This window comes from Muscardinus avellanarius (assembly GCF_963383645.1).
Source record: "Muscardinus avellanarius genome assembly, chromosome: 7".
NCBI classification, from domain to species: domain Eukaryota; kingdom Metazoa; phylum Chordata; class Mammalia; order Rodentia; family Gliridae; genus Muscardinus; species Muscardinus avellanarius.
Window position 1 is genome coordinate 31,881,201 of NC_137793.1, and position 13,886 is coordinate 31,895,086.

The 13,886-nt window shown below is 44.3% G+C and overlaps 1 protein-coding gene across 1 annotated transcript; it reads left to right on the forward strand.

Annotated features, from left to right (window-relative positions):
* Positions 1 to 4,888: 4,888 nt before the first annotated feature.
* Positions 4,889 to 13,601, forward strand: GRPEL2 (GrpE like 2, mitochondrial; the record flags this gene model as incomplete). Its single annotated transcript, XM_080699380.1, has 4 exons — positions 4,889 to 4,965; positions 8,698 to 8,851; positions 9,934 to 10,015; positions 13,237 to 13,601. The coding sequence occupies 4 exons, from the start codon at positions 4,889 to 4,891 to the stop codon at positions 13,599 to 13,601; spliced, it is 678 nt and encodes a 225-aa protein (XP_080555506.1).
* Between the last annotated feature and the right edge of the window lie 285 nt (positions 13,602 to 13,886).

The window sequence follows — 13,886 nt, forward strand, 5'->3', positions numbered from 1 at the left end:
ATCTTGCATAGTGTTAGAAATAGGAAACACTCAAATCAATAGTGACTCTTACTATTAGCTAGTTAAGAAATATCTGACTCAAGGGCCTGTGTTCTCATAGAGGGAAAAATGACTACATGGCAATCACAAGCCAAAAGGGAACCAGGTTGTGGTGGCACACACCTATAATCCCATACTTAGGAGGTTCAGAAGGAGGATCACAGGTTCAAGGACAGCCTCAGCAAGTAGTGAGACTCTCATTAACCTACCAAGACTCTGTCTCAAATTAAAAATAAAATAATAATAGGGCTGGGGTTGTAGCTCAGAGGTAGAATGCTCCTGGGTTCAATCTCCAGGACAAAGGGGAAAAAATGTCAAAAGGCAGCAATCCAACTTGTGGCTTTCATCCAGATCCACCTATGCCTTCAGTAACAAAAGAAATCACATACTCTGGATTGCCAGTGTGTTTTTTCTCAAAATATTTATTCTGGAATGACATTATCACTATGGCCTCAGTTTGTGTGCGTCTATGCATGTTTGCTGGGATTGAACTCAGGGGCATTCTATCTCTGAGCTACACTCTCAGCTCTATTTTCTTTTTTATCTTGAGACAGGGTCTTGCTAAGTGGCTGAGGGACATCATTAAGTTGCTGAAGCTGGTCTCAAACCTTCGATCCTCCTGTCTCAGCCTCCTGAGTACTGGGATTACAGGTGTGTGCCATCACACCTGGCGTGTCACGTTCTTTCTTGTGCAGTTATTTTAGGGTTAAATGCCTTCTTCCACCAACCAATCTTGGACTCTTTGGGAAACACCAGTGGAACAGTGTAAAGAGAAGAGACCTAGCGCCAGGCATGGTGGTGCACACTTGTAATCCCCGCACTTGGGAGGCAGAGAGAGAAGGATCACACAGGTTCGAAGCTAACCGCGCTGGCTTAAGAGACCCTGTTTCAAAATATAAAATAGGTCTGGGAGTGTAGCCCGGAGATAGGGCTTCCAGGAACCCTAGTACCACCAAAAGAGAGAGAGAGAGAGAGAGAGAGAGAGAGAGAGAGAGAGAGAGAGAGAGAGGGAGGGAGGGAGGGAGGGAGGGAGAGAGGGAGAGGGAGAGGGAGAGGGAGGGAGGGAGAGAGGGAGAGGGAGAGAGAGCATGCACGCGCGCGAGAGAAGAGACTTATTATTAATAATTAAAATGTATTGAGCACTCACCATGAGTTAGGCACTATTAGCTAGGGTCGCTCTACAAGCTTGCTGCCTGTGCTCAGAGGGGCCCTGCTCTTAATGTGATTGTTGCCTTCTTGATTTTTTTTTTATAATTTTTGACAGGGATTCTGCATTTTCCTTTAATTATGCAGTGAGTCCTAGTGCTATATACTTTTCCAAGCCTAGTCCCTTTTTTTTTTTTTGAGGGTCTAGAGGCATTCAACCTCCAAGCTACACCCCCTGCCCAATATTTTTTTTCTTTATTTTGAAACAGGGTCTCACTGAGTTGCGGAGGGCCTCACTAAGTAGCTGAGACTATTCGCGAGCTGCAATCCTCTGACCTCAGCCTCCCGAATGCTGGGATTACAGGCTTGTGCTACCATGCCTGGCTAGGCCTATTCCTATCGTCCCTAAAATCCTGTGAGATGCATTCTATTATTCCTATACATATTACATAATTTTTAAGTTCAGCCTGATCCTAGAGCCTTTACTCTTAACACCAAAACTCTATTTCAGCTGGGCATGGTGGCGCACGCTTGTAATCCCAGCATTCGGGAGGCTGAGACCTGGAGGATCGCAGTTCGTGGACAGTCTCAGCTACTTAGTAAGGCCCTCTGCAACTCAGTGAGACCTGATTTCAAAATAAAGAATAAAAAATAGGGCAGGGGGTGTAGCTTGGAGGTCAAATGCCCCTGGATTCCATCTCCAGACCCGCAAAACAAAAAACAAAAAAAACTCTATTTCATCCATATGTCTCCCTCTGGTTGCACTGCAGCAGTTAGACAGAAGCACACTAGCACATAAAAAAGAGATGAATGCACGGATACAGCATTTGGTGTTTTGGACAGCTAAGAAAAACGTAAGCAAAGTGGCTAAAACACAGAAGCCAGCTCTTATCTTTCTTGTTAAAATGCCTTGTTTGTTCTTTTTCTTTTTAATTTTTTTCTTTTTTTGTGGTACTAGGGATGGAACTCAAGGGCATTCTACCTCTGAGCTACACCCCCAGTCCTATATTTATTTATTTATTTATTTATTTATTTATTTATTTATTTTTAGTCTTTTTATTAAGGGTCTCACTGAGTGGTGAAGGGCCTTGCTAAGTAGCTGAGGCTGTCTGTGAACCGCGATCCTCCGGTCTCTGCCTCCCGACTGCTGGGATTACTATAGCTCACAGATCTGAGATGAACTTGAAGCTTCATCCCTCTGACACTGCAGTGTTTGATCTGTTTGAATTCTAGTGTCACTGGATCCTCAGTCAAGGACTTTGCACTGATTCATCAACCTCACTAAGCCTCAATTTCCTTATATGTGAAAAGGGATCATAACCCCTCCCTAAACTATTCCTCTTCTTATACAGCAAGAAATGAACAAACAGCCAGGTGTGGTGGCACACATTTGTAATCCCAGCATTCAGGAGGCTGAGACCAGAGGATCACGGTTGGTTCATGGACAGCCTTAGCTACTTAGCAAGGCTCTTCGCAACTCAGTGAGACCCTGTTTTAAAAAATAAAAGACAGCTAGGCATGGTGGCGCATGCTTGGGAGGCTGAGACAGGAGGCTTGCGCAGGTTCGAAGCCAGCCTCAGCTACTTAGTGAGGCTCTCAGCAACTTAGTGAGACCCTGTTTCCAAATAAAATATAAAATAGGTCTGGGAGTATAGCCCGGTGGTAGAAAGCCTCTGGGTTCCACCCCCAGTACCACCACCAAATAAAATAAAAGACAAAAAAAAAAAATAGGGCTGGAGGTGTAGCTTGGAGGTTGAATGCCCCTGGGTTCCATCCCCAATACCTCAAAATTATTTTAATAATGAACAAGCAAAAAGCTATAAGGTGTTGGTTATAAGGAGCAAGATTCCAGCTCCATCCTTAATGAAACTTGCAGACAAGCAGGAGAGAAAATCTGACCCAAATGTCTGCAGTGGAATTAAGCCACACCACAGTGAAGACTCGGAGTGCTGAAAAAATATGTCCTACTCCTTTAAGAGAAAAAAGTTTTCATAGCCAGGCATGGTGGCACATGCTTGTAATCCCAGTACCTGGGAAGCTGAAACAAGAAAATTGCAGGTTCGAAGACAGCCTCAGCAAATAGACTCTCATCAACCCAGTGAGACCCTGTTTCAAAAATAAAATAGGGCTTGGGGTGTAGCTCAGAAGTGTAATGCCCCTGGGTTTAACCTCCAGTACCACAAAAAAAAAAAAAAAAAAAGCCTCGGGGCTCTATGTCCTATCAGCTTTCTATTCTAAATCTCTAAAGTTCATCCACGTCTTCCTATTTTCATTGACACCATCCAACTTCATTAATTCAACAAATACTTATTGATCACCTATTATACTAGATGTTGAGAAAAAATAGGGGAGCCAGGCATGGTGATACACATAATCCCAGTACTTGAGGCTGTGACAGAAGGATCACAAGTTCAAAACCAGCCCCAGCAATGTAGCAAGATTCTCAGCAACCTAAAGAGACCCTGTTTCAAACAAAAGAATAAAAAGAGCTGGGGTGGGGGTAGCTCTGAGGTAGAATGCTTCTGTGTTCAATCCCCAGTACCACCAGAAAAAAAGAGGGGGAGAAAAAAAATCAGCTGTGAACAAGACATACACCTTATGAAGCTTCAAACTATTTAGGGAACAAAAAAGAAAGCAAAACAAAATACTAAGAAACAAAAAGGGTATTGAACACAGCTACTTTAGATAAGGTGGTTACAAAGGTTTCTCTGTTCAAGTGATTCCCAAGACAGAACAACATAAGTGGGGTGTTGCATAATATAGTAGAGACAGGGTTGTGGTGTTGTTAACTCTCTCTTGCCTGGGAAATTGCAACAGTTTGTTTCCCCTGTCGTCTCCTCCATCCAGCAAAGTGACCTTTAGGACTTATAAAGACTTTGTCACCTGTTCTCTTGCGATCAGAATAAGACTACGGTTCATTTGGCAAGAAAAAATGTCACTGCTCTTTGAGAATAAACATCTCTGCCCTGATGGAACTTATATTTTAGTAAGAGGAAATGAGACAGTACACATCTTTAAGAAAGTTATAAAGACAGAAAATAAAGGTACTGAAAAGGGAAACGTGAGGAAAGGGGCATTCAGTCTGCAATGCTCAACCCCTCCACATGACCTCCTCCTGCCTGTCCACACGTTATCATCCTCCTTCCCTGTATTTCAGGTTCTTGTTTGCAACTTTCTCTCTTCACTGGGTGTCTGCAGATGACGTCTCCCTCCGTCTGGACCACTTTCTTCTTTTCCTCTACCAATTCTTCAGCTCTCAGCTCAACTAGCATTTCCTTTGGGAACACTTCCCCCACTCGGCCACGCTGTAGGCTTCCGCAGCACTGTGTCCCTCACTGTAAACACTAGTCGTGTTTTGATTTTTATATCGCGCTCGTGTGTACCGTTTATAACTTCATATAAACTCCGTGCGGGCACAGCTTTTAGGTCCGCTTTGCTCCTCAAGGTCTCAGTGTCTAGCACCGGAACCCGTAGTGAAGACACAGAGCCACCCGGCCGGCTCACGACGCTGACAACCGGAAGTGCTTCTTTGGATCCGGAAGAACCGCGCGGAGCATCGGAGGACGCAGGGTGTAGCGCTCCTGACCGGAAGTCCGGGGGAGGCGCTCGCGGTGGCTGCCGGGGGGCGTGGTTTTTAACTGAGCGCGTCTTTTTTACTGGAGTGAGTGCGCGTGCGCCGCGCCTGTTCTCTTTCGTCTGGAACATGGCCGCGCGGTCGCTATGGGCGGTCCGGCGGCGGTTGCAGCGTCTCCTGGCCTCCAGTGCCGCGTCGCATAGCGGGTAAGCTTCGCGGCCAGAGGTCCGGGGTGTGAAGGCCACGCCGGAACAGCGAGCCGGCTGGGCGGTCGGGGGTTGGAGGGCGAGGGTCCGCTGGGCGCCGGCGGGAGGAACAGCCACTCCTCTCGGCCTCCCGGACCAGGTGTTGACGGCCCCATTTTACAGAAGAGGAAACTGAGGCCCTCGGGAGCACCTTTCACAAGCCTAGGAAGGTATAGACAGACAGATTGATTGATCGATCGATTGATTGATTGATTGATTGATTCGGGGTCAAGTGCGGGAGGTGGGAAGTCTCTTGAACCCTAAGCATCGATTGAGTTAGGGATGTATACTCTCTCGACCCCTTCTCTTTGGTGGTGTCCGAAGATATATTTGGGTTCATCACGCTGCCTGTGACCTGCAGCTAGTCTCTTCCCCTTTTCGCGGGCATCACTTCATCTGTACAGGAATGAATAGGGATTTCTTTCTCCAGACAGCCCATCGGCCTTCGGGATATTGTGAAATTCCAGGTGATGCCTTTAGCCGTCCTCAGCTATTACCTGATAACTTACCATGCCGACAGCAGAACTCTGGGTAGTTTCTATTATTATTATTAGTTGAGGAAAATGAGGTTTAGAAACATTGAGTTATGTTTCCAAAGTTCAGTACTCGGTAAGTTGTAGGACCTGGGCTGGAAACCTATCCAGTAGTAAATGATGTTAATTGTCCTCCAGATCTGTTGCTGAGAAGGAATAAAAATGGCTGAGTATGAGATAGGTATCTGAATTATAAATTTAGCCGCGGGGAACTCCTGGAAATTTGCATAACTCTTTGTCACTTTTTTATCTTTTAACAACCTGACTCTCGCCCTGGCAGTAAGTGAAGAAGTAGGGCTTCCGAGATTTTGTCTTGTGTTTCTTTTTCAAGTTTGTTAATGAGGTAGGAAGTGATAAGACATAGTAACACCCCTCCACATATACATTTCTGAAGGACTAGGGACTGGAATCAGTCACAGTTCTCTTTCATAATCTGAGTTCTCTTCATTTTCTCTGCAAACTGACCCTGAGAACATTTTGGCCTGCTTTCCATTAGAAAAGTGTAGAGGTATTTTTAGTGGGGAAAAAGGTATTTCATCATGTGTAATTTGCCTCCGGATCTAGGGAGATCATATTTTTTGAACCAGACACTTAGAACCATATATAATTAGACACCAGATCATAATTGAATTCAAGTCTAGTCTGGCAGGTCTAGGAGGTAAAAGTCCTCTTGCCTGTACCTTTATACTAGCTCTTCACTCTTACCCAGATTGCCCTTTTCTTCTTAAGTGAACCTTCCCCCCTTCTGAGCATTTGCTCAGATGTCACCTCAGTAATCACTGTCCAACATATGCCCATTCCATGTAAGTAAACTTTTTTTTGGTATTGGGGCTAGAACCCAGGGGCACTCTCCCCCAGCCCTTTTCAGTGTGAAACAGGGTCTAAGACTAGCCTAAACCTGTGATCCTCCTGTCCCAGCCTCCCAAGTACTAGGATTACAGGCATGTACTACCTCACCCAGCAAAGCTATTTGTTTTAAAGAGTGTTTGTGCCGGGAATGGTGGCACACGCTTGTAATCCCCGCGCTTGGGAGGCAGAGAAAGGAGGATCGCGCAGGTTCGAAGCCAGCCTCATGCGCTGGCTTAGGAGACCCTGTTTCCAAATAAAAATGTAAAAATAGGTCTGGGAGTGTAGCCCGGAGGTAGAAGGGCTTCCATGAACCCCAGTACCTACCACCAAAAAAAAAGAGTATTTGTACTCTCAGATGGATTTTCTTAATAACTTTACTTGAAATCAAATTATCAGGCTCAAGGGTATGTAATGCAAACTTCCTTAATTAAGGGTCACTACTGCCACAGTTCAAGATCTGATACAAACTTGCCTTCTAAATTTCTTCCCATATAAATTAAACAGAATGTCAGGCATTTTAGTGATAAGGAGCAAAAGCTCACTGCCTTACATTTCTAGAAGCCGCTATTATGGCTTTTTTTTTTTCATACTTTTTTTGCAAAAGGCTATTGCAAGGTCAGCTGGCAAGGAGATCAAGAACAAAAAGTTCAGATGTGCCTCTGAAATTGAGATAGATTGCTAGCAGGGGGATTTATAGGAAGGGAGAGGGGAGAGGCTGCTTGTTGATTGGTTGGGCAAGAAGAGGAAGTTTTAGGGTTCTTTTGTGCAGCTGTAGGTAGTTATCACGGGTCACGTTTCTTTTCAGAGGGAGTTAAGTTCTGTAGAGAATTTTATCTGATGATGTCAAAGTGTCACTGGGTGGGCTCAGAGCTGGCTTCTGTGCCTGTCCATTCTTGAAAAGCCAGTTTCAAACTTTCCTTGCATGGATTCTGGAGGCATTTCCTCACTGACAGCTTAAGTACTTAGTTACTTAAGGAGTCATTGTCCAGTTGTCTCCAGGCCTTGGACAATCTCATTAGCTGTACACAATTGTAGATTACAGAACTAAAATTGAATACAGAGTTCCGTTGAATACAGAGATGAGTTTTAGTAAATTTAGTCCAGAGGCTATAACATATAATAAGTTGTCAGAGTTTTTGTTTTGAGGATTTTTTGTTTAAGTATTCCATTGACTTGATTTTTTATACATAGCCGAGTTCCCAACTCAGAATTTCTTTCTCAGTAATTTCTCTTCTCTTACAGCATTTTTGTTTTTGGTCAAAGGTTTAGAATTCCAAACTTAATTCCAAACGTAGCTCCCATAACTAGTCTTAATCTTCCCTTCTGTAAGATGAAAGGATGAACCAAAGCTGTGTGACTTTGTGGTTTTGAATTCCCACTTGTGATGTTTCCTCTCTGGTTTTGGGTATCTGGGGTTCCCTCTTTCTGTACCTTCTTTTGTCTGTGTCTGCTGTCTGGAGCTCAATATCTTGGCTCAGTAGGTTTTTTCTTTTTTTAAAGACAGGGTCTTGCTGTGTGTTGCCCAGACCAGCTTCGTGATCCTTCCACCTCTGCCTCCCAAGTAGCTGGGACTAGAGGCACATGCCACCTTGCCCAGCCTAGCTGTGTGGTCCTGAGCAAGTCATTAAACCTCTCGGCCTGTTTTGCCATCATTAATAGTAGTTATCTCATGTTAATAACATAACATGTTAAGTCATGACAGCAAAATGGTGAAAGGAACCCAAATGTTCATAAACTGACAAATAGATTAATAAAATGTGGCGTATTCACGCAATGAAATACTACTCAGCAATAAGTTTTGCTGTAAGTGTAATTTTATGGATGAACCTTATGCACATACTAAATGAAAAAAAGGCTCCCGAATAACCATATATTGTATGAGTCCATTTGTGATTAAACATCCATGAAAGACAAATTTTAGAAGATAAAAAGTATGTTAGGCTTGCCCGGAGCGAAGGACTTAGATGGAAATACCAAATGAATTCTAATGGATACAAGCTTTCTCTGTGAGTATAAAGCTGTTCTCAAATCGTGGTGGTTGCCCAGTTGTGAATACACTAAAAAAAAACTTTGAATTGTACAGTGTAAATGGTGAATTATATGGCATGTGAACTGCATATCAATATAATTAACATGTGAGGTGAAAAAATGACTCAAGTAAAACAATAGCTGGTGCTTAGTAAGGAGTTAATAGTGTTTATTTGTTACAGTGACTGAAACAATATGGGGAACTCTCTCCTCTCAGACCGCTGTAGTTTGGCCTTTTTGTGGCGGCATTTTCTCATCCTGTGCCACCTCCCTCCTACTTTAGGGACTGGCTGCACCCACTCAGCACTGCCACCCAGAGAACTGCTGGTGAGGACTGCAGTTCTGAGGACCCTCCTGATGATCTTGGCCCCTCTCTTGCTGAACGAGCCTTACGGCTCAAAGCTGTTAAACTAGAGAAGGAAATCCAGGATTTAACAGTGAGTAGATTGTACATGATATGATCTTAATATCCTTTCTCTGTTTTAAATATCCAAGTAAAGTTTTCGGATATACTTAAAATGAAGGTTTCCTCGGATTTGCTCTTTAGCTATGCTTTACCCTCCACTGCTTTCTTGTTAGGTGTATCAGGCAGAAAAAAGTTAACAGTTACGAAACAGTAGGAGCCGGGCGTGGTGGCGCACGCTTGTAATCCCAGCATCCGGGAGGCTGAAACCTGGAGGATCGCGGTTCGCGGACAGCCTCAGCTACTCAGTGAGGCCCTCTGCAACTCAGTGAGACCCAGTTTCAAAATAAAGAATAAAACCTAGGGCAGTGGGTGTAGCTCGGAGGTCGAATGCCCCTGGGTTCCATCCCCAGACCCGCAAAAAAAAAAAAAAAAAGAAAAGAAACAGTAGGTTCTGCTTAAGAATAGTAATTTCTTTTTAGTTCTCTGTCGTATCGTAGTACTTAGATGTCTGGTATTTGGGCAGTTTAAAGGAGGTACAAGGCCTGGCCAGTGCTAGACATTCAATATAACATTTGTTTGATGTGTGAATCATTGACCATTATACTCTGCTGATGAGACCACATCTGGTATACTGGACCCGGTTCTGGATTGACACACCTTTAATAGATGAACCAGAGTACTGCAGAGCAAGACCACTCAGAATGGTAGGGAGGCTGGAAGGGATGTCTTATGAGAATGATAGGATAAGAATGGAAGAGAAAAGCCTAAAATAATTGCCTTCCTGTATATGACACACTTTTAAGGTTTACTCCCAGTTGTCCTAGATAAGTCAGTGAAAGAAAGCCAGGGGTTAGCAGTATTGGCTGAATGAAACAGAAAGCTTTTTCTCTAGATTTGAGTTTGAAAACTGTTGTATGCAGTCTGGCAGGCTAAATGACTACCTGTTGAGGCTGCTAGAGTAGATTCCTGGGCGTAACTAAGATATCTACAACTCCTAGTTTAGTTTATAAAAACCTGTCAAAAAGGATAACATTTATAAAAAAGCAAAAAACATTTTCCCCCCACTGGTGAGCATCTGTTTTCTCATCTTTTCCCCTTGCTTTTGATGTTCAGCTGAGATACCAGAGGGCTGTAGCTGATAGTGAAAACATAAGGAAACGAACCCAGAGATGTGTGGAAGACGCCAAGATATTTGGTGAGAGATTTTATTCACAATGAAATGCCTTTCAGCTAAAGTGCACTTAGCAGATTTGCACGTTGAGCATCTAGGCCTTAACTGATTCTACCCTTCCACTATCCCCAAAGAAAAAGAGTCTCACTAAGTCGCTGAGAGCCTCACTAAGTAGCTGAGGCTGGCTTCGAACCTGCGCAATCCTCCTGTCTCAGCCTCCCAAGTGTGGGGATTAAAGGCGTGCGCCACCACGCCCGGCTTTTATTTTTACTTTAAAACAGGGTCTCCCTAGGTAGAAGAGAGTCTCCTACTTGCTGAGGCTGTCCTCAAACCTTCAATCCTATCTCTTATCTCAGTTTTTTGTTTTGTTTTGTAGTGCTGGAGATGGAACCCAGGGGTATTCTAGACTTACACCTCCAGCCATATTTTCTATTTATTTAATGCAGTTCTGGGAATGTAATCCAGGGGAATTTGACCTCCAGGCTACACCCCCTGCCCTATTTTTTATTCTTTATTTTGAAACAGGGTCTCACTAAGTTGCAGAGGGCCTCATTAAGTAGCTAAGGCTGTTGGTGAACCACAATCCTCTGGTCCCAGCCTCCCGAATGCTGGGATTACAAGCATGTGCCACCGCGCCTGGCCTAGTCTTTATTTTGAAACAGGGTCTCAATGAATTGCAAAGGGCCTCACTAAGTAGCTGAGGCTGTCTGTGAACTGCGATCCTCCAGTCTCAGCCTCCCGAATGCTGGGATCACAAGCGTGTGCCGCCACACCTGGCTTCAGATTTGTTTGTTTGTTTGTTTGTTTTTTAATAATTTGTGTGTGTGTGTGTGTGTGTGTGTGTGTGTGTGTGTGTGGTTCTAGGGGGTGGAACCCAGGGGCTTTCTATCTCCAGACTATAGCCTCAAGCCCATTTTTATAATTTATTTGGAAACAGGGTCTCACTAAGTTGCTGAGAGCCTCACTAAGTAGCTGAGGCTGGCTTTGAACCTGTGCAATCCTCCTGTCTCAGCCTCCCATGCGCCACCACGTCCGGCTTCTTTTTAATGATTTTAAGCTGGGTATGGTGGCACACACTTGCAATCTCAGTACTTGGGAGGCTAAAATAGGAGGATTGCAGGTTCACAGCCACATCAGCTACTTAGGCCCTCCACAATTTAGTGGGACCCTGTTTCAAAATAAAAAGAATAAAATAGCCGGGCGTGGTGGCGTACACTTGTAATCCCAGCATTCAGGAGGCTGAGACCAGAGGATCATGGTTCGCGGACAGCCTCGGCTACTTAGTGAGGCCCTCCACAACTCAGTGAGACCCTGATAGGGCAGGGGGTGTAGCTCGGAGGTCGAATGCCCCTAGGTTCAACCCTAGTATCACCAAAAATAATAAGTTTTTAAAGGGCTGGGTGATTTCTAGCACTGCAAAAACAACCTCCACTACCAAAATCTGTTATCAACCAAGGCTTGTTCTCTGTAAATGGCTTCTGGTTTCACTGTTCCCTTTATCACCTCTCCTGCACCAGACAGGATCATCTTATGTCTGAATTGCTTCACTTCGTTGCTTCCTGTTTCTCCTTTTCTTTCCACACCATTTGTCATGTCCTCCACTCTACTAAGTATTCTGTTATTTCAACTAATTGGAATCGGGCTTCCATTTGTTTTCCTCTGAAGCTGTACTGGAGCCAGGCTTGATGGTAAACACCTATAATCCCAGGTACTCAGAAGGCTGAAGCAGGAAGATCCACAGGGTCCTGCCAGCCTCCGCAACTTGGTAAGACCCTGTCCCAAAAAGGGTGGGGCGTGTAGCTCAGTGGTAGCGCACCCCTTTGTTCAATCCCCATTACAGGGCTGGTGGAGGGGAGCTTGACTGGATCTTTATCGCTGAAAGTTAAAGGTAGAATTCCTTCGTCTTTAATCTTTCTATCCTATCTAGGCAGTGAGTTTCCCAGACTCTTCTCTTGTGAGTCTTATTACTTGCCGGGGCTTATCTTCCTTCTTCTCTGAGGACAGTTAAGGCAATCACCTTTTTAGCACAGGAGCCCTAAACTTGTCTTTGCCCATCTCCAGCTCTCACTGGGTATCGAGTCATAGGCTTTGCTAATGGTGACACTCTTCATCTTAATCTCTAGAAGAAAAAGCAAGTTATGGAAGAATGGGATTTCTCAACAGCTGAGTTTACTTTTATCCCGTGATGGTTCATGTGACTCCAGAGTTTGTCATCCATCTCTAGCAGTTTCTTAGCAGGCAGTTGGAGACTTACTTCATCTACTGGCATCTTACTTTCCTGATTCGATTTAGCCAGTCCTCAAGAATAAACCACTCTTTCAGGAGTGGTTTATAGCACATTGTTGACTTTTTATTGCCCCTCCCTCTGTGAAATAGTAATATCTTGTTCCTGTTGAGAATGTGACCTTGGCACAACTGAGACAGGAATTTTCAAAACATATATAATAATACTAAAGGTGAATAGCAAAAAAAATAAAAGAAGTAAAATATTAGTTGTTTTGGAAGCAGGTTAGTTATTCGTTGTTTGAAGCAGGTTTTTGAACCTGTTTATGTAGACGTCTCGTCCTCTTCACTAGTGCTCAGAAGGTTCTTGGTCTCATATCCCTGAAAGACACACTGATTTGTCTCGCTTGGGCCAGAATGGTAAAGGATAACAGTACTTGAGTCCTGGGCAGCAGCCCCACGCACATACTTGGGGGTGTCTAGTGTAAGGAGTAGATAGAACCGAGTGTGGTGACGCACACTTGTAATCCCAGTATTGGGAGGCTGAGACAGGAGGCTGAGACAGGAGGATCACGGTTTGTGGATAGCTTCACCTACTTAGTGAGGTCCTTTGCTACCCAGTGAGACATGTTTCAAAAATAAAGAATAAAAAATAGGGCTAGGGCCGGACATGGTGGCGCATGCTTGTAATCTCAATGCTTGGGAGGCTGAGACAGGAGGATTGCGCAGGTTCGAAGCCAGCCTCAGCTACTTTGTGTGAGACCCTGTTTCCAAATAAAATAGGTCTGGGAGTGTAGCCCGGAGGTAGAAAGCCCCTGGGTTCCACCCCCAGTACCAAAAAAAAGAAAAAAAATAGGGCTAGGGATATAGCTTGGAGGTAGAATGCCCCTGGGTTCCATCCCCAGTACTGGGGGGGAAAAAAAAAAAGATAGTATACTGGCCACCCATCTGAGCTTGTCCCAAATTTCACCCTTAATGACAGAGTGATTTCCTCAAAACCTAATTATTGGGTTTATCTGTAGGAATCCAGAGTTTCTGTAAGGACTTGGTGGAGGTGGCAGACATTTTGGAGAAGACAACTGAGTGCATTTCTGAAGAAATAGAACCCGGGGACCAGAAGCTCACTCTGGAGAAAGTCTTCCAAGGCTTGTCACTTTTAGAAGCAAAGCTGAAAAGTGTGTTTGCCAAGCATGGCTTGGAGAAAATGGCTCCCATCGGTGACAAGTATGACCCTCATGAGCACGAACTCATCTGTCACGTGCCCGCTGATGCCGGGATGCAGCCTGGCACCGTGGCACTCGTGAGGCAAGATGGCTACAAACTTCACGGCCGCACCATTAGACTTGCTCAGGTGGAAGTGGCCGTGGAGTCTCAGAGAAGACTGTGAAGCAGCCATGCGGAACTGAATGCGCTCTGGGGCAGTCACCCGTGTTTCCTTTATTTATTAAACTAGGTTTGTATTGTACATGAGGTACTTCATGTGATCTGTTTGGGATTTAGTCATATTGGCTTTATTTTTATGATACTCTTGATTTAGTGTGACCTGTTTGGTCTCATCTGAAGTCTTGCCCTTGGGCATTTGAACAATGTGACAAATGTTCCCATGGTCTTATCAAAATATGTTTACAAAAATTATTTTTAAATTGGTACTCTGATGACTTGTAATCCAAAA